At 41.2% G+C, this 23,780-nt stretch overlaps 1 protein-coding gene, 1 long non-coding RNA gene and 1 other non-coding gene across 6 annotated transcripts in view; 1 reads left to right on the top strand and 2 right to left on the bottom strand.

The window, feature by feature from the left end:
* The first annotated feature begins 45 nt into the window (after nucleotides 1–45).
* Nucleotides 46–22,458, top strand: LOC144381325 (uncharacterized). Its single transcript, XR_013446286.1, has 4 exons — nucleotides 46–100; nucleotides 4,455–4,612; nucleotides 20,377–20,447; nucleotides 22,338–22,458. It is a non-coding gene; the product is annotated as an uncharacterized LOC144381325 (long non-coding RNA).
* LOC118538539 (U4 spliceosomal RNA) lies at nucleotides 19,910–20,043 on the bottom strand. The gene has a single exon (XR_013446685.1). It is a non-coding gene; the product is annotated as a U4 spliceosomal RNA (small nuclear RNA).
* C1QTNF7 (C1q and TNF related 7) overlaps nucleotides 19,960–23,780 on the bottom strand; it is a 72,813-nt gene continuing 68,992 nt past the window's right edge. For all 4 annotated transcript variants that reach the window (XM_036096539.2, XM_036096538.2, XM_078068412.1 and 1 more), the window contains one exon: nucleotides 19,960–23,033. In XM_036096539.2, coding sequence (XP_035952432.1) covers nucleotides 22,402–23,033 — 632 coding nt within the window. In that variant the 3' untranslated portion in view covers nucleotides 19,960–22,401. The remainder of the gene's footprint in view (nucleotides 23,034–23,780) is intronic.

The following is a 23,780-nucleotide window of genomic DNA, read 5'->3' as shown; positions in this document are numbered from 1 at the left end:
TTCCAGTAGTGGAGTATAAACATCCTGGGTGAGTAGAGGAGCACAGCCGGCTGGAGAAGGACAAAGAGGAATCAGCCTGGGGCAGCTGATCAGAAATTAGGTGAAGCTTTAGGAGCCATGCCCTCCCTCCTGTCATCAGGGTCGCTGGGCATTTCTGGTAAAAGAAGGCGATGTTCAGAGGCGTGCGGTTTAGAATCACGCAAGGTCACCATTACAGGGCCGGGTGTGTGGCTTATCTGCAGGAAGATTCTGTGGCGATGCTAGCAGGCATCAGTGAGTGTGGCACGGGAGTGTTTTCCAGTTAAATGTGGAGCTGAATGTAAAGGGTTAATCTTTGCTTATTCTCTGAATCCCGCTGGAATCGCTGAAAGAGAATATAAATGGTATGGCTCAAAAAAAGCAAAGGTAATGGGAGAAGAGGCAAAGCAGATGGAAGAGTAATGGAATGAAGGGACCAAGGAAACCTACACTCCAATCTCTCTGGTGTGTGTGTGTGTGTAAGTGTATCCACGTGTGTCCTTGCCTGTGTATGTGTGTGTGGGTGGGAGGAGGCAGGAAGGCATAAGAATGTGGAAATGAGCCCATCCATTCTGCAGGATTCTGGAGAGGATCTGGCTCAGTACTGTGATGGGTTGAATTGTGTCCCTCCAAAAAAAGGTATGTTGGAGTCCTAACCTGCAGGACCTCAGGATGTGACCTTATTTGGAGAGAGGATCTTGATAGAGGCAATCAACTTAAAAAGAGGTCAGTAGGGTGGACCCTAATCCAATCTGACTGTGTCCTTATAAAAAGGGAAAATTTGGGGACAGAGAAAGACACGCACACGGGGAAGATGATGTGAAGATCCAGGGAGAACAGCATTTACAAGCCAAGGAAGGCCTGAAGCTACCAGAAGCTGGGAGAGAGGCCTGGAACAGATTCTCCCTCACAGCCCTCAGAGGAAACAAATCCTGCCAAAACTGGATTTCCTTTCTAATATTATATTATATTATATTATATTATATTATATTATATTATAATATTATATTATATTATATTATTTTACTTTATTTCTTAACATCTGATTTCTTACCTCTTGTCTTCACAATTGTGAGACAATACATTTCTCACCATGTATGTGGTACTTTGTTATGGCCTCCCCAGGAAACGCATATAGTCAGATATCAAGGCAAGTGGGGGCTGAAAATGCAAGAAGATGTGAAAGGCTCCATATAGAGGGGCTAGATCCTCAGGACCCTCCCTTACCCCTGGCAGCCTGAGAAATATGACCATCTTCCTTACTCCCCTTTTTTGTACTCCCCCCCACCCCAGAGGAGATTGGAGGCTTGGAGGCTACTTGTGTAGGGAAGTTGAGCCCGAGACACTCTGCTCTCAGGTTCCCAGGTACAGCAGAGGGCGGGTGTGCCTCAGGGCTGGAAAGTGGGTCGGAAATGGAGAGGAGCGCAGGGCTCTTTCCTTCTCACAGAACCGAAGGAACCAGACATACACCTTTGCCTCTCCCTGTCCCGCCTACACCAGCACCAAATTGGAAAACATGGAAAATTATTTTCTGGAGAAACAGAATGGTCACAAAGAACAGAATCCAGATGTTGACATTTTTGGATCTTCCAGTGAAAAACTAGCATATTGCCCTTACAAAAAAGCATTACAGAGAAAATGAAGGGATCTCAGGTTAAGAAATTCCACATTTAAAAAAAAGATTTATTTATTTATTTATTTAAGTATTTTTATTTATTTTTGCGAGAGAGAGTGAGAGAGAACGAGTATGGGGGAGTAGCAGAGGGAGAGGGAGAAGCAGGCTCCCCGATGAGCAGGGAACCAGATGTAGGACTTGATTCCAGGACCCTGGGATCATGACCTGAGCTGAAGGCAGATGCTTAACTGACTGAGCCACCCAGGTGCCCAAGATTTATTTATTTTAGAGAGAGAAAGAGTGTGTGGAGGGGCTGGAGGAGAGGCAGAGGGAGAGGGAGAGGGGAAGCATATTCCCTGCTGAGCAAGGAGCCCAAGCATGATGTGGGGCTCTGTCTCATGACCCTGAGATCACAACCTGAACTGAAACCAAGAGTTGGACGCCCAACCAACTGAGCCACCCAGGTGCCCCAAGAAATTCCACATTTGTAGTTATAGAAAGAGAGAACCAAGAAAATGAAAAGGTAGAATTTATCAAAGAAATAATATAATAAAAACTTTCAGAGGTGAAAGAATACATCTTTAAATTAAAATAGACTATTGGGGCACCTGGGTGGTTCAGTTGGTGGAGCATTCGACTCTTGATCTCGGGATCATGAGTTCAAGCCCTGCATTGGGCATGGAGCCTACTTGAAAGAAATAATAAAAAAAAAACCATTTATTAATAGTCTGGTACAAGGAGACAATACCAAAATAAGTCTCAGTTTGTGCTTTGCTTGTGGTGGGAAAAATATTCTCCAGAGAATTCATAACCATTGGCTTACACTATGCTGTTTGCCTTATTTATATTTCTTATACTGTTTAGGAATCCCCTAAGTGACAAATTTTAAAAGGTGGCCTCAGGCTCCTACACCCGGGGTGCAGGCAAGAGCACATACAAAACTTTTCTGGAGGATTACACCTTCAAGTAGTTAGTTCAGGACAGCTGTGGATAAACCTTGCTGAAGATGAGCCCACAATCCAAAATTAGCCAACACAGCAGGAAATATTCAAGAGTCCAAAGACAACCAGAGGACACAATTAGATATGCAAGAACTTCTGATAATACAATAATTAGATGGAGAATATTAAAAAACAATGATCATAAAAGAACTTGAAGGCTTTGAAAACATGAAAGAAGAGTGAGATACTATCAAGCAGATGAGGCAAATGTGAAAAGGAATCAGCTAGAGCTTTTAAAAGTGATTAATAAAGTCATGATTTTTAAAAAAGATTTTATTTATTTGAGTGAGAGAGAGAGAGAGAGCAGGAGGAGGAGCAGAGGGGGAGGGAGGGGAAATAATCTCAAGCAGATTCTGCACTGAATGTGGAGCCCAACTTGGGGTTCGATCTCACAACCCTGAGATCATGACCTGAGCCAAAACTAAGAGTCGGATGCTTAACTGACTGAGCCACCCAGTCATCCCAGTCATGATTTTTTTTTTTTAAAGTGAAGGATGGGTCAAACTCCCTGTGACAGAGCTGGAAAGAGAATTAATGATGTAAAAGAGAGATTTAGAAAGTTAAAGTGTGGTGTGAGAGAGGGAAAATAGAGTGGATGGGGGACAAGGAGGAGCACTGAGGAGGTGAGCCCCAGGAGGAGAGCACGGAGGGTGGAGGTGAGTGCCAGATCCGAAGTGAGGGATCTTGGTCAACTTCCTTAACTTTTCCAGGTATCAGTTTCCTCATCCGTAAAATGAAGTTAATAGTAGTAACTGTTCCAGTGGGTTGTTATGAGAATTACTAAGTTAATAATTGCCAAGTCCTGGTGTACAGTAAATGCTGTAGGTCTTATTAAATGCAAAAAAAAAAAGAAGTGTGGACGTTGTCTTAGTTAGCTCTGTGCTTTAACATAATACTGTAGGCTGGGTGGCTGAAACAATAGTGATTTATTTTCTCACAATCCGTAGGCTGGGAAGTCCAAGATCAAGGTGCCAGTGCATTAATTTCTGTTGAGAGCTCTCTTCCTGGCTTGTAGATGAGCACCTTCTTGCTGTGTCTTCACACAGCCTTTCCTTGGTGGATTCAGATGGAGAGAGAGAACTCTCTTCCTTCTTCTTATAAGGCCACTGATCCTATTGGATTAGGACTTCACTCATCTGAACCCTTTTAACCTTAATGACCTCCTCAAATCCCTATCTCCAAATACAGTCACACTGAGGGTTAGGGCATCTACATGTGAGTTTTGGTGGTGGTGGGGACACAGTTTAATCTATAACAGATGCTTATTGTACAAGATCATCTATTTGAAGTGATCAAGTGTACAAGAGATAGGATCTGTTCACCACCCTTGTGCTAATTAACCTTCTGATTATGACTTCTCTGATATTTTAATATTTAGCTAAACGAAACCAGTTCCTAAGAATTATATATGTCAGAATGTTCTGAAATTATTAAAAAGCATAATTCAAAAACATCATTTTTTTTTTACAAAATTTCTTATGCAAGCAAAATAAATGAATCTAGCAGATTTGTTTTAAATCAAAATGCAAAAATCTTATTCTTTTGGGTTAAGTGTTCCGAGCTGGCTAGAGTTTTTAGTCAAGAACAAGTGTTGAATCACATCATAAGCTTTTATTGCTGCATCTTTGGAGATAATCAAATATGATTTTTCTTCTTTCATCTTTTAATGTGGTGAATTACATTAACAGGCTTTTTAATGCCAAACTTTTCTTGCATTTCTGGGATATACTAAACTTGGTCAAGATAATTAAAAAAATAATTCTTGGATTTAGTTACCAATATTTGGATTTTTAAAAATATTTTATTTATTTATTTGACAGAGAGAGACACAGCGAGAGCAGGAACACAAAGCAGGGGGAGAGGGAGAGGGAGAAGCAGGCCTCCTGTGGAGCAGGGAGCCCGATGTGGGGCTCGATCCCAGGACCCTGGGATCATGACCTGAGCCGAAGGCAGACGCTCAACCAACTGAGCCACCCAGGTACCCCTATTTGGATTTTTTTTTTTTTGCCTTCGTGTTCGTCAGTGAAATTGTAAAATTGTTTTTCCTTTCTTGTATTGTTCTTGTTTTATTTTAGTATAAAGGATATTTGAATCTCAAGCCAAGCAGACTCATCTCTCTCTGTGTCCCTCTTTCTTTCTCTCCCTGTGTCCCTCTTTCTTTCTCTCCCTCTGCCTCTCTGTCTTTGTCTTTGTATCTGTTTCTCTCTGTCTCATACACACACACACACGCACGCACACATGATCTGTTCTGTAAACTTGTCTATAGAACAGTTTGGATCTGGAGAGATTATTGTATTAAAATACATATAACATAAAATTTGTTGTTTTAGTCATTTTGCCCAGTTATATTCAGATATACTTAACATATAAAATTGCATTAGTTTTAGGCGTGCAACATAGTGATTTGATATTTGTATATATTGCAAAATGATTGCCACAATAAGTCCAGTTAACATCCACCATCTCACACAGTTACAATTTTTTTCTTGCAATGAGAATTTTTAAGATCTGCTCTCTTAGTAGTTTTCAAATATATATTTTAGCCATTTTAAGTGTACAATTCAGAGGCATTAGTTATATTCACAGCGTGGTGCAACCATCACTCCTATCTCTTTCCAAAACTTTTTCATCACCCCAAAATAGAAACTCTGTACCCATTAACTCTATATTTCTCCCTCTGGTAATCTAATCCAGCCCCTGGCAACCTCTAATCCCCACTCTCTGTCTTTATAAATTTGCCTACTCTAGTTATTTCATATAAAAGGAATCATACAACAACTGTCCTTTTGTGTTTGGCTTAATTCACTTAGCATAATGTTTTCAAGGTTTATCTACGTTGTAGCAGATGTCAGGACATCACATCTTTTTAAAGCTGAATAATAATCCATTGTATAGATACACCACATTTAACTTATGCATTTATCTGCTGATGAGCACTTGGGTTGTTTCCACCATCCAGTTAGTGTGCATAATGTTGCAATGAACAGTCACATACAAGTGTCTGAGTCCATTTTCAATTCATTTAGGTAGATACCAAAGAGTGGAATTGTTGGGTCATGTGGTAATTCTTTATTTATCTTTTTAAGGAACTGGCACTGTTTTCCACAGTGGCTGAGTCATTTTATGGTCCATCGGTCATGCACAATTTTTGCACATCTTTGCCAACACTTGTTATTTTCCACTTTTTTGATGATAGTCATTTCAGTAGGTGTGAAGTGGTGTCATACTGTGGTTTTAATTCACATTTCCTTATGAGTAGTGATGTTGAGCTCTGTAATTCATTGAGTTTATTGGCCAACTGTGTATCTTCTTTGGAGAATAATGTATTTGTGGAGGGTAGGGGGGTGGTTGTAGCTCAATTTGTGACTCATGATTCTATTTCTTTGATGCTTATAAGCCCATTCAAGTTTTAAATTTCTTCTTTCAGTTTTAGTATTGTATATTTTTAGGAAATTTTTCTTTTCTTTGTTTTAAAATTAATTAGCATAAGGATTTTCAAAATATTCCTTCTTATTTTTAAGCTCTGCCATACATGTAATTATATCTTTTTTTTATTATTTCAAATAATAAACATCCTGTACTCTATGTTGGTATGCCTTTGTGGTTGTTTTAAAACAAAACCTCCAAGTTCTTTGACATTCCTCCCATTGAGAATTGGAGTTTATTTTCCTTCTCCTTGTATCTCAGTGGACTTATCATGTCATTGACAATCAGGTCTTGTGCAAGTGATACTGACTTGCTGGCTGATTTCTGAGGCTGAGTCACAAAAGACGATGTGGTTTCTATGTTGTTTGCTAGAACTTTTATGCTTAGCATCTTGAGCTGCCATATAAGTCTGACTACTCTGAGGCCACCACACTGTGAAGGAGCCAGGCAACATGGAAAGGCCGGGGGCACACACTCTGGTCATTGAGTCATCCTGGCCAAGGCCCCAGACATGTGTGTTAGAAGCCTTTAGATGTTTCCAGCCCCTAGACGTTGAGTCACCTTTAGGGTTCGACTCTTCTCAACTGAGGGATCAGATATTGTGGGGTAGAGATTAGTGAATCAGCTGTGCTCTGTTCAAATTGCTGACTTTCAGAATCCATGTGCATAATAAAATGATTGTTTTAAGCCACTGCATTTGGGGTCATTTGTTACGCAGCAATAGTAACGGTAGCAGTCACATCTTTAAATGGATGAAGAAATGAATGAATGAACAAATGAAATATCATTATTTTTTTTACATAGAACTCTGAAGCATATAATTTTTACCTGTATACCTAAGAAAAAATAGGCAAATGTATTCAATACCTTAAAGGGTATGCCACTAAAGTCTGGTGACTGGAACCCTCTTTGGGAGATTTGGACATTGGAATAAACATGGAAAAATCATAGAACCTGAGATGAGACTATCATGCTATATTCTCTTTGGAGGAAACTGCCATGGCCCATTATTTAGGTCAATAAATAGTTAAAATATGCTTTTCAAACCTGAACAGGTGGAACACAAGTTCGACTTTAGACGAATGTGTCATTAGCACTCAGTTCTTGGAATTTTATAATTTTTAAAAAAATTTTTATTGTTATGTTAATCACCATACATTACATCATTAGTTTTTGATGTGGTGTTCCATGATTCGTTGTTTGTGCATAACACCCAGTGCTCCATGCAGAACGTGCCCTCTTTAATACCCATCATCAGGCTAACCAATCCTCCCACCCCCCCTCCCCTCTAGAACCCTCAGTTTGTTTTTCAGAGTCCATCGTCTCTCATGGTTCGTCTCCCCCTCCGATTTCCCCCCTTCATTTTTCCCCTCCTGCTATCTTCTTCTTCTTCTTCTTTTTTTTTCTTAACATATATTGCATTATTTGTTTCAGAGGTACAAATCTGTGATTCAACAGTCTTGCACAATTCACAGCGCTCACCATAGCACATACCCTCCCCAATGTCTATCACCCAGCCACCCCATCCCTCCCACCCCCCACCACTCCAGCAACCCTCAGTTTGTTTCCTGAGATTAAGAATTCCTCATATCAGTGAGGTCATATGATACATGTCTTTCTCTGATTGACTTATTTCGCTCAGCCTAACACTCTCCAGTTCCATCCACGTCATTACAAATGGCAAGATCTCATTCCTTTTGATGGCTGCATAATATTCCATTGTATATATATACCACATCTTCTTTATCCATTCATCTGTCGATGGACATCTTGGCTCTTTCCACAGTTTGGCTATCGTGGACATTGCTGCTATAAACTTTGGGGTGCACGTACTCCTTTGGATCCCTACATGGAATTTTATAATATTTTTGATGGTAGCTGGTACTTTCTCCATGAAAGAAAAATATGTCACAAGGGAAAACACATCACTAAATAAAGCTCAACTTGGAAGCTAAAGAATCACCTTTGAATCATAAATGATATAAAACCATGCTCTTCAACATTTGATTCATATTTTCTAATTTACTGAATTATTTACATCTCCCCTGAAATATAACTTGAACTCCAGCAAATTTGAACCTCTTGTTTCTATAGTTAGTGGAGAGAAACACTTATTGATTCAGATATATTGGTTGTGTAGCTTATTTTTATTTTATAGATATTAAAGCATTTTATTTTCTTCCTCCAGGGCTATGATTTTCAACTTGTTTTGAATTGCAATGACTTTCTTCTCATTTGCTTCTTTTCAAAACATTCTCCCTTCCTAAGAGAGCTCTCTGAGCTATTGAGAATAAAATGCTATAAGATTCATTTTTTTTTGTAAGACTCATTTTATTTAGAGTTTCATGTCATAACTTGAAATAATTGAATACGCTCTTACATATCAGAGAAAACTGCTGCTCTTAGTATGAATTGTGAATTCTTATATTTTTCTTGTCGAAAAGGTTATTTTCCTCCAATTTTTATATTCTCTCTCTCCAGCTACTTCCCTTGAAAGCATCTCTCTGCTATGACCTGCTTCACCAACCTAGGGTATAAATATCATCACAATGCTTTCATTTTCTAATTAGTTGATCAAAAATGTGCTTGCCTATATTAGCAGGATATCCAGTGTCTCCCCCTTGAAGTCTCAATTTCACTTAGTATTGTTCATAAATCTTGAGGAGCTTACTCCATTCAAGGGGCAGTCCTACATCCAAATGCCAATAGAGAGAGAACAGAGGAGTCTGGTTCATTACTGCAGTAAATGGCCCCAAGAAGGCGGAACATTTTTGCTTTCGGATGCCCTGATGTGTCTGATAATCCAAATACTCATACCAGGTTCCTCACATTTAAGATTTCATGGTTGTACTTTTTAGTTTATACCACTGCTTTTCAACCAACCAAATTTGTCCAAAATTTGAGGACATTTTTAGTTGTCACAATTTAGGGAACCTCATAGAGGCATCTAGTGGGTAGAGGCCAGGGATGCTGTTAAACATCTTTCAACGCACAGGATGGCCCTCCACCCCCCACCACAAAAAAACTGGCCCCAAATGTCAATAGCACCCAGACTGAGAAACCCTGATTTCTCCAATATGGTTTATGTAATCTGCCACTGTTCCCCGCATCTGGAGAGGTTTAAGACTTCAGTCACAAGCTATGCCTAAAGCAACAGCTATATTTCTTCCTCCCCTCCCCCCAGTCACCTGAGTTCTGATTTGAACCACGGTCTCCAGTCCACAGTCCCCGAACCCCTTTTCTTCATGTTGAATTGCCCTCCAGGGTGCCAAATATCCCTTCTGACTGATTAACTCAATTAGGACCACCCAAGTTTATCAGAGAGGTTTTAATGCTGTTGAAATTCAGCAGGAAAGAGTCCAGTGCCTAAATCCCTCTTGTCCCAGAAAGTTCCTTGGCCATTTTGTAAATTTGTTCAGTGATGGCAAGGACATGAGGGGCATTTAGAAAGGACAGCATCCATCATGTCATAGAAAATCCTGTTGTATCCCCATTTCCCAAGGCAGTAGGTGTCCTTTGTCTTACATTTGTGTAATCAAGAATAGTTGCTCAGATGACCCTTCATCGAAACAAGATCTTATCCAAGGAGACCTTCTGGGCTCACTAGACAGAGGAGCTGCTGACAATGTCTCTATAAAAAATATGCTCTACTTCACTGGGCACCAATCCATCTATTTTTCTCATGTCCTGTGATGCCACAAATTGTAACGTGTTTCCTTCAAATGCACCAAATGCTAATTATACTTGGGAAACATAGACTGTTTGCTAGACCCAATTTAGGAATAACCTTTCTACTGACTCTAGGTCAAGAGTTTTCATTTTTTTGCTGTCTGTAGCCATAGCTCCCTATGCAGACAACTGTGCTTTGTTCCTTGATGCAGAATTCTTGAGGACCTGGTGGGGGGAGGATGTGGGTTCTTATATTGGTACAGATGATACATTGATATAACGAGTACCCAGGAACATCTATACTCACTTCCTCATTTCTGTCAAATTGGGAAGCTATGTTTCTAACATTCTCAAATGGACCAAGGTATAAATAGAATTTTCTTGGACTTGCCTCTGATTTCAATCACTGTTGATGCCTTGGGAAGTGCATGGCAGATTCCAAATAACTGTCTAGCAAATAGATTTCTGGAGTAAGAGCCATCTGTAAATTGGTAGCTGCCTGTGTTCTCACTATTTGAGAGATGGAATTTGGAGCACAGGGCAAAGAAACATTTATCACTAAGCATCCTTCTGCTCTCTTGGGCTTGGACTCTGAGGTGCTTTGATGTACTTGAGGAATTTCCCAGGGCAGTAGGGAGAGATGGACACTGCCATATGATGCCTAACAGGGCAAGACAGAGAAGCAATCCAGCAGGAGCCTGGCCAACCTCATGAGGACCATCATATCTGGTTGCAAGCTTTTAGTAACTCTGCTATAATTCCTCTCTCTTTTGGGGGAGACTATTAAAATCTTTTACTTGTTCCAACATGGTCTTGTAGTGCTGTGAGGAATTATAGAAAGGTTTTATATCCATGCTTAGAACCGAAGGGTAGGGAGAAGAATTCTAGGAGTCAGAATGTTGGTATCAGCAGAGATTGCTAAAATCCTCAAAAGGTAAGTAAATTATAGGAACAATAATTTGGAGAGGGAGACATGAATTTTGTCACTTACTATATGGAGATTCTGCCCCTTCTCTACCTACTGGGTTATTTTACCATAGGATTCCGAGGTTTACTCACATGTTCTTTGAGGTACCATTATATGCTAAAATCCTTCAGGACTGTTTCCTAACTCACATCTCCATTAACAGTGGAGAAGGATTTACCATGACTAACAATCTTCCATCTTTCTTTATCTTCCCAGAGCTTATCCCTAGCATAGTGGTTGACACATTGTTTTGTCTTTCCCACTGGGTTCTCATTACTCAGGGCAATTCCTGGAACATGGTAGACACTCAATAAATATATGTTGAATGATTTAAGGAACAAGCCAACACATGAAGGAAAGTTTTCATTGGGTCATTATTGGAGGACAACAACTCAGTATGACTGAGGGTCTGAAAAACACAATCTTCTCTTGAAAGTGAGTCCATGTGGACTCAAGAGCCAGTAAGTCTGCTTCTGTGAAATTCAGGAGGACCATCATTAGCAGTAGGGGTCCTTGGGATAAGTGGTTGGGATGGTAGCTTTTAGTGTAAGACTGCACTGCTTGCCTTTTGGATCTGCCATTTGCCAATAGGATAAAAAGGCAAGTAGCTTCTGGTTTTAGTTGATTTCCAATTTCAAGTTAAAACGTGTCTGTCCATCTGTCCATCCATCCATCTGACATTCATTACCTACTTGCCGTGTGGCAGGCCTGGGGAAAAGACTAGATATTCAAAGACGATTAGGAAAAAGTCCTTACCTTCTCGCTGTTTGCCATCTCATAGAAGGGGTTCTCTGGAACTGCAGTGTTGTCACTGTCACTCTATTTGTCAAGGGCAGCACCTGTGGGAGAGTAGCTTTGAAAGGTGTGCCAGGCAGTGGGTTGAGACGAAACACAATGAAAGACAGACCTTGGCTCCAGTCCCGTCTTCGTGACCGCTGACACGTTCCTCATCTTTTATGGATCTCTAATTCCTCTTCTATAACATGAGGTGGGCAGAGAAAGATGATCTTCAAAGCCCCTCCACGCTCACACCTGGGTTTTTAAAATCTTAGAACATTTTTTCTCTAGCAGAGCAGTTATCATTGCTGGCCACTAGAGGTCAGTACCTTAAAAAGCAAACTGGTCACATTCCATTTTGTCATCAAAGTAAACCTTGAAGTAGAAGCAATATTACTATTTTCTTACCTTGTTTTGGGAAGGAAGAAATATTCCCAAAGAAACAGTTTTCCTTTTGACATATCTGAGCCTCAGTATTGACATCCCTAAACTCCTTTTGCTAAATTCTCACTGCAGAGTTTACTAGCAATCTCAGTGTGAGAGATGGGACGAACAGAAGATAAAGCCCTAGTTATTGAAGCATTTAAGGTTTCTGTACAGACCTAAATGCATTGATATCTGTACGATAGGATGAAAGAGTAATTGAAAATGATTCTTCTGTAGAGCAGGCCTCTCAGCTTGTCCAATGTCCAAAGGGAAAAAGGTTTTCAGATCAGCTCTTTTCTTAGATGTGGGATGGGAAGGCATCATAGTTTTCCTCTCCCAGAGTTTCTGCCACCCTGAAAAATAGGAACTTCTACTCACTTATTGGCTTGAAATTGCCAATGACTTATCTGTATCTTTCAATGACTCCTTCCCATGGAGGGAGGGAGGAGGGGTAGTTTCTCTGACTGGAGATGGTAAGAGTCTAGAATCCACTGGCGTTTGCATCACTTCTGGTATTAGGCTGTGTGCAAAAAGCCACTTGCATGTGTGGCCTATCTGCGGTTCTATGAACTTGACTTGAGATGAGGCAGACTTTGGTCCTTGCTGAGGCTGAATGGAAAAGTTTCTGATCTGCAGGACAAATAGTCCCCGAGGTCTAGACCGAGAGACAACCATTAGCAAGTTTGTTTCAGCCTTGTATCTGAATTGTATTCTCTGATTTCATACTATCAGTGGGAAAACCAGTATTTTGGTTCGTTTGCCACTTGTGAGAGTATCTCTCAGTTGGTTCAGAGGAGTGGAATTGAGCAGAAGCTTGTCTCAAATCCTATCAATGGAGGCAGATTCGTACTGTGTCCTCACAACATGTATTACTGTTGTCTTGTTGGTGACATGGCTATTGTGGGGTTGAAGCAAGAGTAGGATTCAGGGTTGTCCTTGAGGAAATAGGACTAGGGAAAGGAGACAAATATAGCCCTCTTCCATTCATCATCATCATCATTTTATACAGCCGAAAACTAACATGAGTATAGGGACAAATAATCGAAGTCATTAAAGTGCAATTGAGGAGGATGTAGGAGAAAGATGTTTCTTCTGCTTTGCCCAAGTCATAGTAGTGGTGCGAAAAGCGTTGGTGCAAGCTGGTGGTCCTTTGTCCCACTAACTGCTCCCCCTTGTCCTTTTCCATCATATTACCACCTCACTGGCATAAAGAGAAAAACAGATATGAAAGATCCATGACATTACCCCAATAATAATAATAATTAGATTCATTTATATAGAACTTTCTGTCATTCATTTATTCATCCGTTTACTCATTTATCTCACAAATATCTACTGGGCATCTATTATGTGCCAGGCACTGCTTCCCTGTCCTCAGCTGGCGTTTGTTTGAGATCTGACAAAGTACTAAAGCAGGGGACGTCAGTACCTCTCCCATATTCCTCCCATATTCCTTGGGCCTTAACCAATTCAGGGTGCTCTGGTGGATTTCTGAGTGTCTTACCTGCATCTCTGTGCCTGAGGCCCTTTTCCAGAACCTTGGAAAGCCACTCTGCGGGAACACCAGTGCATGCCCAAAGTGCTAGGGAGTAGTCCTCAACCAACAACTCTTGGGAGTTCGTCTTTAAATGCTCCAGCTCCCGTGCTTTTGGGGTGAGCTCATTCCGGGGTGTGTGTTTCATCCCATTTCCCCCGGCTTCCCTTGGGCATAAGCCTCAGGCAGCTAGTGTAGCAGTTTCCACACACACATTACTTGCCTCTGTTTCCTCATCTCTACTGGTGTTTCCTGCACCTCGCAAATGAGCTACTTACACTCAGATTTTTGCCTCAGGTTCTGCTTTTGGGGAAACCAGCTAAAACAGTCACTTTTCACATACATGATCATATTTGGTCCTTGAAAAGACCCTATGAAGTTATGAACTGGACATAATGATACCCACCACATCCTCTTGAAAAGAAAAAAACCCAGAACAAGCCCCTAGCCCCCCAACATCCCCTGCTGAGGAGCTTCGCCCAGGCAACCATGTTTTATACCAGGTATTTCCAGTCCTAGCTGACAGCACCGACGGATTCTAACTGAACTAAGAGCCAATCCCTAGACTGGCCTTTGGCAAACGGGCCAGCTAAGCCTTGAGACCCTCAGTCTGGGGCAAGTAAGAGAGAATCAGCTATTGGAGCTGAAACAAAAAAAAATGTCACGAACTAGCACGGTACTACGAGAGGCTAGGAGAGGTTGGGATTGTGAGAAAGCAGAATTCATGAGGTAGAGAATATATATAGATACAGATCGAGATAGATACATAGAGAGAGAGAGAGAGAAAGCCAGTGAGTGATATGAGAAGCCCATGGTGTACAGAAAGAAGTGAAAACACGAAGAGACGTGTAGTCAAAGTCATTGCTGAAGGTGGGAGTCAGGACCTATTATGTCCTCCACTGAGGTTCCTGAGGACAGTTGGAGCCATCCAGCTCCCACAGGGTCCAATCAAAGCAGGACTCCTGTGTCCATTACTCCTGCTCTGAATTTGAAAAAGCTCTGCTTCAAAAACGACAGTTGCCATGTTTTACTTTTAATCAAGGGTGTGAAACTTGCCATGATCTTGCTTTTCAGAGTCGAATTGGAATTCCAAAGAATTCCAAACTTCCGTTAGAGCCGGAAGGGAAGCCCAAGGCTCATTTATTTAATTCGGAGAAGACGAACAGTTTCATCTCAAGGGTAGATTCTTGTCAGTGCATGATGAGTGATGGAGATTTGGTTGAGCAGGGTCCTGAGGCTGCCCATGCGCACAGTGAGAAGGAATGCAGAGATCAAATAACAGTATCTGCCATGAGTTCAGAGATAGAAAGGCAGCCACGTATTTTCCACCATGGATCTAATGTGCAAATAGACTTACTGGGTTTAGATGACTTGTTCAAAGAGTTACACAAGGCTGGTTTCTGTAATTGCTGGGATTAGATCTTACATCTTCTGACTTTCCACCCAGCTTTTCTTATGTCTTTCTGATTCAGTTAAATTTAGTTCTTTGAAGCTCTTTTGGGAAACTAAGAATTCCTTCTCATAAGAAAAGCTGCTTCTTATTATATGAAAAACTATGTGCACTGCTTTTCTGAAGGTCACTTGGATTCACATTACGCCTTTGCAGGTGAATTCTAGGGGAGTAGAGTTGCCAGATTTAGCAAATAAAAATACAAGGCTCCCAGTGAAATACTTGGGACATCTTTATACGCAATAATGATTTGTTGTAGCTACCTGAAATCCAAACTTGATTGGACATCCTGAATTTAATCAGAATTTTATGCCTAGGGGGAGTCAAGTGGGTATGGACCATGTGTGTGTGTGCCTGTGTCTTGGTATATTGATGAATATGTATTCTGGAAGCTGGCAGTCTCCCCTACCAACCATAGAATTATTTTTTGCCAGTAGTCTGACCAGCTGGACCACTTCAGGTGGCTGCACTTTAATTTTAGTTGTCAGTATAGTCAGACCTGGGCGTTTTCTGTAGAAGATCCTTACAACTCCTTTTCATTATTTCAGAGTAATTTCAATAACAACAGGGATGTACTGCAGTGCCAAGAATGTTATCTGAAGCTGTGGTAGGGATAGATTACAGAGACTTTGCCTTTTCCTGCTCTTTATTTCAGCCAAGGCAGCATCTCACAAGCAATCTGGTAAAAGAAAATGTATGAGTATCTATGCAACCCCTTAGAGTTTATGATTTTTCTACTTCCAGTGCTTTCAGATAAGTTCTTGGAATTCTGACTAGATTGGGCAAGGTTTTATTTCAATAAATTCTGCCACCTTCATGATGGCACGGAGTGAAGCCATGGACGTGGTCTTCTTCATATTGCTGCTCATAAATGCCTTTGCCATCTGACAGATGCATCGATTCGGAATGACTTCATACTGTGGTTAATCCATTGGGTTTATAGTTCCGGACTAATAAAACGCAATAAAATGATGTCAATTCAAGACTCATTTCCTTCCCTGTTCAAGTTAGGGTGGGATAATTTTAAAAATATATAAACTAGGATTATTCTGGTTTATTCTTGCTTTAAAGAATCCTCTGGAATAGACATCCAGGTATGCCACCAGAAAACTTAAAGGATGATGTTTCACATGTAACTTACAATTTTAGTTTTTTTTTTTTTCCTCTCTCCTTAGACTTTTCTCTGCAATCCTTTGGGAGCATAATAGTGTACAACTATTCTGACTATCCAAGAACTTATATAAACACATTTTATGTAAAATAAGTAAAATATGTTTATTATAAAAATGAAAACGAAGATCAAAAGTGTGGAAATTAAAAAATCCGCATTAATCACTTATTTTCATTCAACTTTTTCTATGCACATATGCAATCACCCTTTAAAAGTGGGATAATTACAGAAATGCTTTTTAGTAATTCACTTTGTTCTGTTTGTGTTTCATGAAGATCTTACAGTGCCAATGCATTTCCATCCTCACCATTTTTTATGACACTCCATATATTCTGTTGGATGAACGTATCACAGCTCATTTAACCAATATTCTATTACCACTTAGGCTATTTCCCACTTTTCCATATTATAAACTTTCCTGCAAGGCTCTCTCTGTAATTAAATCTTTGCACACATTAGTAATTCTTTTCTTTTTTTTTTTTTTAAAGATTTTTAAAATTTAGTTATTTGACAGAGAGAGACACAGCGAGAGAGGGAACACAAGCAGGGGGAGTGGGAGAGGGAGAAGCAGGCTTCCCGCCGAGCAGGGAGCCCCATGTGGGACTCGATCCCAGGACCCTGGGATCATGACCTGAACCGAAGGCAGATGCTTAACCATCTGAGCCACCCAGCTGCCCAGTAATTATTTTCTTGACATACGTTCTCAGAAATTGGAGACTTTGTGATTTTTGTATCTTAAACAAAACACGAAAGAAATATTTTGGCCATAGCAAGAGGGCACTGGGATGAGGGCATAGTTTCTCGCTTTTTTTTCATGTTTTGTTTTTTGTTTTTTGAACACTCCTATTTGAAAATTTTACGTGTGTGTGTTTAAAATTTTTTTCTCCAAAGGACTCTTCAGTTACCCAACGTATTCGGCATGTCTTAGACTTGAGTACCAGCCATACTCGGGACACAGGAGGCCTGTGCACAGTGTAGTCCTGCTTGCTCCTGGCTTCTGTCAGGATTAATCTGGACAAGAATGTGTGTGTGTGTGTGTGTGTGTGTGCGCGCGCGCGTCCTAACTATACGGACTCTCTTGTGAGGAAAACAGAGAGGAATTCAGGCTGCCTGATTTTTCTCAGCATGACGATAAACATGGTCATGTAAAAGATTGCCTGAGTTCTCCTTGGCAGAACTAAACCTGACCCATAGACTCGGCACCTATCCCAGGGCTAGTCTTTGTTTCTTGTGCAGAGAAAGGGAGCTTAGAGCAGCTTTGTCTCCCTAGAGTTTGCAGAGCCCCCTGGTCGAGCCACACTGCAGTTTTTGATCAGGCAGGAGCCAGTCCCGATTGTGATGGGCTTAGCTGAAATAGGAAGAAAATGATATTTACAAGCATCAAAGGAAGAGGATGGAGGAATGGGATACTTTTCCCACAGTGCAATAATTCGTCTGTGAAACACATGTAAAGATTGAGGCTAAAAAGAACTTGGCACTGATCAATTCATCACGTTTTTTTATTGAGACGTATTAAGGCCAGCACCGTGTACGGCCCTTGAGTATAAAGATGAATAGGATAGATAGCCAAATGTAGTAACATATGGGCAGTGCAGGGGCGCCTGGGTGGCTCAGTCGGTTGAGCGTCTGATTTGATTTCAGCTCAGGTCATGATCTCAAGGTTGTGGGATTGAGCCCCACGTCAGGCTCTGCACTCAATGTGGAGTCTGCTTGAGATTCTCTCCTCCCCCCTCTGCCCCTCCCCTCACTCGTGCTGGTTCTCGGTCTGTCTGTCTCTCTCTTAAATAAATAAATAAATAAATAAATAAATAAAATCTTAAAAAAAAAAGAAATATATGGGCAGCGCAGTGACGCACAACTGTGGAACGAGTGTGTAATAGGAGAAGGACCCAGCATGATGATTAAGAGCGGGCTCCGGTGCTCAACTGCCTGGGTCTTTGTGACCCTATTTAGATAACATATTTCTTATCTTTTCTGTCTCTCAGTTTCCTCATCTGTAAAATAGAGAGAATAATTGGTGTAAGGACCAAGTGAGCTAATCCACGTAAAGCATTCGAAATAGTGCCAATTGTTCACTATGGCTGTTGTAACTGCACTAGTTCCCAGATCATTAGGAAGATGTGTGAGGTCCCCTATAATTCCTCTTGGGCACAGGGGAAGAGGAATATTAGAGAAAATGAAGAAACTTCCTAGCTGAGTCTTAAAAGGTGAGCTGGGCAGGCAGACAAGACAGCAATGGCATGATGAGCAAATGAAACAGTGTGTGCAAAGGGTCTGAGGCACACAGGAACAAGGCATCCTACAACCGTGGGTATCTTGCATTCGTTTGGATTATAGGTTTCATGTGGTGACTTTTGGCAATGTGACTATAAAGTAAGCAGGGGCTAGATCCCAAAGGGCCTAATGTGCCTTGCTAAAGGATGTTTGTATTAATATTAGGTAGGTTATCTTTTGCAAGTGGTTGAATACCCACCTCAAAAGGGCTTGGTAAAAAGGGAATGGAATGGCAAGTCCAAGGGAAGACTGGCTACAGGCATGTCTAATGTTTGAAGTGACTCTCTATCTCGGTCCATTATGCTCTGTGATGGTAAGATAGCTCGTAGAGGCTCACAGGCTCTGATTGAGTCGCCCAAACCAATTATATTGGTGAGTGGAAAGCTATGCTCTGATTGTTCAGGCCAGGGATTTATATAGTACATGAGTCAATTCCATTTAGAAGCTCAAAGACTTAGCATGTAAAGGAGGGTGGTCCTTCAGAAGGAAATTAGGTATGGATACCAGAAAAAAGATACGGAATGAATACCAGATTAGCAAAGTGCCCGAAAGTTCCAGCCCCCTTTCGTACTAGAGGGATTGGAGGGCCATTGCTAGCCTTTAAGCTGTGGATTGACACGATCATACCTGTATTTGTGGAGAATGGATTGGAGGGTTGCATCTGGAGGCAGAGGGTCAATCAGAAAGTTTTTACTCGTCTGGGGAAGTAATGATGAGTATACAAATGAAACCTTGGCATTGGGGATGGAAAGATGCAATGACTCAGAACTGTACATGTAAGAGCTGGAAACATTAAGGATTTTATACTGAACAAAATCCAGCGGGGAAGGGAACAGCAACAGCCACAATGTCCCTTAGGTTTGGCTTTGGTGACAGGGTGGGTGTGGATGTTGTTTGCTGGAAGTGGAGGCTACAGAAGGCGAGAGAGAAGAAGGTATCAGACAACACGTTAGCCGATTTCTGAAATATTTTTATATCCATGGTCTTTTTTCACAGAGTGGCAGAGAAGTATATTCAGAGTTTATAGAACTTTCTTATTACCGCAAACAACATCATTCACAATGATGAATGACCCGGGAATGCCCTTTTGCATGCACAAGTACAAGGAAACACACGTGTCCTGAAATTGTGCTACACAAGCACACACATGTTTTGTGTTGGTGTCACTTTTTTAAAAAATTTGTTTTGCTCTTTTATTCTCACCTGATTCTGACTAATGCATTCTTTCTGTGTTTTATCTATCTTTGCAAGTGACTCTAAATCCTTTCTGGAACAAGATGTTATATAGTTAATAAATCTCTCTTAATATATATTCATTACAAGTCAGCCCTTTCAAAGAATGATTGGAATGAGACTTAGAATTTTTTTAAACCAAAATCAGTTGTCTATTTTTTTTACACAAATACCCATAAATGTGGATAAATGGTATCTGTCATTTCTTTTTTGAGGAACAAAAGACACCTATGTTTGCTTAAGGAGTTTATCCTTTTAATACCAAAATAGTCTTTCCTTTCTCACTTTAGCTCTCTGGTCCCCATCACCAGCCCACCAGATATTTCAAAATAAAATTCATCCTTGGGCCTCAAACCAGCTGAAGAAGCACGAGTTTAAAAAGGCTACTCAAAATAGGCTTCATAATGAAAGAAACATTTAATTAGCAATAATCGCGCCTCGGATAAACCTCATTGGCTACGATACTGCCACTGCGCAAAGCTATAATGAAAGAAACATTTAAAAGATAAGTAAACAATGTCCACAAAATGAATGCATGAATGGATCATGATCAGAAAAAAATTTAAATTACACAATAATCTTGTGGGTCATGACTGTCTACAATAACTCCTCCATTTCGAGTTCTCCAGCAAATCCCATGGTCTTCAAAGGGCCCATATTTTCGTGTTCCCCAGATGAGCTTCTGCTGTTGGCTGTTTTTTTTTACACTCTGTAGCCTGGCCTTCCAGGTCCAGCTATTATGTAGAAGCAGGTGACTATCTCAAACCACCTTTGCTTTCTCTTCTTTTCTACTTTCATTGCTCTTGGCCTTCCAGACCTGTGTCCCGACTCCAGAGGAGAGCAACCAATGGAGCAAAGCATGGCAGGCAGAAGAAGATGATGGGAGGTAGGTCTGTGGATGGGAGAAGTGAGCATTGCCCTTACATGCTGCTACTTGATCACTGCCAATGTCCCCTCTGATCATGGCAGTCCCCAGCTCTGGGGCACACAGGTTCTCCATGGTTCCTCATAAATGAAGTCCACATTTGTCAGGCTGGCATTTGAGGCTTTTCTGGGTCTCTGTTCTTACTTTCATGCTTTGTCCCCGTTATTACCTCTGTCCCCAATTTGGCTGTTCTACGTCCCACCTACCATGGAAGGCGCAGGGGGCAGAGGAGATTTCCCAAGTCCTCCTCTCTCACCCCTCAATTTGAGAGTAAACCTGTTCCCCTCAGCATTTCTTCCAGAGCATTTGTTTCTATGTCCAGTTTAGCACTTAGCATATTTTAGCCTGCTCATTTCCAGAATTCTTGGTATTTTGTGTATGTGTATACATGTCATATCCTTTCTCGTGTCCTTAGAAATTGGGTGGCAGGGGCTGTGCCGTGTTCACCTTGGTGTTCCCCCACCATCACAGAACCCTGTGGTGACTCACACAGAGGAGGCATAAAAATGTTTATCAAATGAATGGACCAAGAGGGAACACATGGAAGGAGGATTAGAAGCCACCAAAAAGGAAGAGAGTAAGGGAATCCTACGACTGTCAGCTAAGGGTGTGGCAGATGGGAGGGAATCCTGACTGGGATGGAACGGTGAGGAACTGTGCTGCAGTGGGGAACCAGATGCCCACCCTGAGAGATGGCTGGACTGCGGGAGCCTTGAGGCTTGGAAGGGACAGTTATTTGCTCAGACGTCTGGTCTCTCTTCCTCCTCCTCCCGTTCACCCCCATCAGTTCACTGTAAATCAGTGGACATATGTTTTACTTTACTTGAATTCAATACCTTGGAAATCCATGAGAAATAATGCCTCCTGACAATGTAAAGTAGTGCCCTCATTTGTGCGCAAGCTAAGAGGAATAATAATTGTCTTGGGAAATTGTCAAGCTAAAGGATTTAGGAGAATGCCCTCCTGGCTGATCTCAGTAACTTGTTTTTCTTCATTTCTATTACCCCTCCCGGGCCCCCTCTATTTCTGAGTTTTTTACCCCTTTCCGATGGCAAATACCAGTGGTGTTTTGAGGGTGAGATGGGGTGAATACAGCTGCTGATTCATGTTTCCCTTGTATTCCTCCCACCTCCTTAAACACACACCACTTAGAATGCTTAGCATTTTTCCGTGTGTGAAAGTTTCTCTGGCCCCCTTCTCCAGGACAGAGCAGCTCCCATGTGCGTCCAGCTTCGAGTCAGTCTGTCAGGTGCTCATCTCACTGAATTTGACGGTATGCTCATCACACACCAGCCTGAATGAATGTAGAGATTTTGTTTTAACTCACTATTAAATCTGACCCACCACCACAGTGCCTGGGTCACAGAGGCTTACTAAAGAATTGTTGAGTGAATACATATACGAGCGTGAAGGAACAAATAATAAAACAAAGGAAGTTATCACTTCACTTTAGCTTGCCTGAAATTACTCAGTATCTCTTACCCTTAGTTTTTGACTTTTGAGAATTGTTAAAGACTTTGTCTAGGGTGTTATGATTCTCTTAAGTAGCAAGCAAAAATGTAATTTTATGAAGATTTAATGAGACAATATCATTGCCAGCTGATTTTATCACTCAGGGAGTTTAATAGAAAATTTGTTAACATTGTCTTTAATTTGTTTAAATATTTATGAACATTGCTTTCGAGAGGATTCTTATCTGGGGTTATTGTTTTATAGAATTCATTTTGGTGTGGTTTCAACCATTTGGTGGTTCATCTTGTTTTAATAGATGTTGCTAGAATTCTCTGTAAGTGCTTTGGAATCTGAGTGGGAGTCTCTTTGGATCTCGTTTCTGCTTGCTCTACCTTCTAGGGCCCCAGATTAAATCAAAGTGTCTGCCACAAGAATCTTGGAACATTCAGGACATGAGTCCTGATCACAGCTCATCATCTTCTGATATGGAATCTAGATAATCTGTGTCAACATACAGGAGAAATCCGGAGAACAAGCTGTCTGCCCAACCTGGGTCTGAGAAGAGGCCATTCTGGTCAGTGAAGAAGATCTCCAGCCAGACTTCATCTTCTGGCTGCAGATAGATGACTGTGGACCCCGAAGCCACATCATGGTTCCCTGTGTTGGCGTCGAAGGTCTTTATCCGGTACTGCCCATTGTGGACCAGCCCGATTGCCAGATGCTTATTTGCCAATGTGATATCATAAGAAAAGTAATAGATCCCTGGGAAGGCACAGATGAACTTCCCTGTTGCAGGGTTGTAATGCTCTCCCTCATTGAAGAGGACCTTGTTAAATATAATTGGTAGCCTTTCTTCTGGGTAGCTGGTCGTGATGCCAACAGAAAAGGCAGATTTGAGTACAATGCTTCCACATCTACAAACTCCAGGCAGCCCTGGGTCCCCTTGCTCTCCTCTGTCCCCCTTTGCTCCAGGAGGCCCAACTGGACCTACTTCTCCTTTTTCTCCCTCTGGTCCCATGGGTCCTTTCTTCCCAATCTCTCCTTGGTCCCCTTTCTCTCCAGCAAGGCCCAGTGGTCCAGTCTTACCTCTCAAACCTTTAAAAAGAGTTTACAGTTTAATTAATGGTTCCTCCAAATGTACAGTCACAAATAGCATGCCCCACATAGTGCCAGCACACCCTAAATGTGTTTCTCCAATCAACTTTCAACAGTACACTACTAAATACGAATGCATCTTTAAAAAAAAAAAATCACTGATGCATTAAAATGGAAATAGAAAATTGTCATCAGAATTACAGGTTAGTTTTCCTGAGTACATGAGAAATCATTTAAATGTTATTTTGATGGTGGATCATTTGCAGCAAAATCAGTCACATATAGTATTTGTCACTACAGGAGAAATTCAATGAGCATAATGATATTATTCCCCAGAGTGAGGTCATGGGGGCAGACAGAACCAGATGAATCCTTAGAGGCTATTTTGTCTTATGCCCCATCCTACTTCTATTGGTATTAATAATACAAGAATTAATGAAAATTAGATTAGCTCATATTTATTCAACATTTACTATGTACCAGGGACAGCACTTTATTCACAGGCATTGTCTTCTTTAGGTCTTGAAACAACTTTATGGATTAGGAAATTGTTATTGCTTCCATTGCAGATGGGGAGATTGAGCCACAGAGAAGTTAGTTTGCTCAAGAGAATAGCTAGTAAGTGATGGAGCTGTGACCTGAACTCATGCCTGCCTGACTCTGGAGCCTGAGCATCCCTCTGGGTCAGGGGCTAGAGTGTACATTGTAAAGTGCACCTGGCACATAGTGAGGGCTCAATATGCTACA

The sequence above is a fragment of the Halichoerus grypus genome, chromosome 3 (assembly GCF_964656455.1).
Source record: "Halichoerus grypus chromosome 3, mHalGry1.hap1.1, whole genome shotgun sequence".
Lineage (NCBI taxonomy): Eukaryota > Metazoa > Chordata > Mammalia > Carnivora > Phocidae > Halichoerus > Halichoerus grypus.
This window is presented reverse-complemented; position numbering and strand designations above follow the sequence as displayed.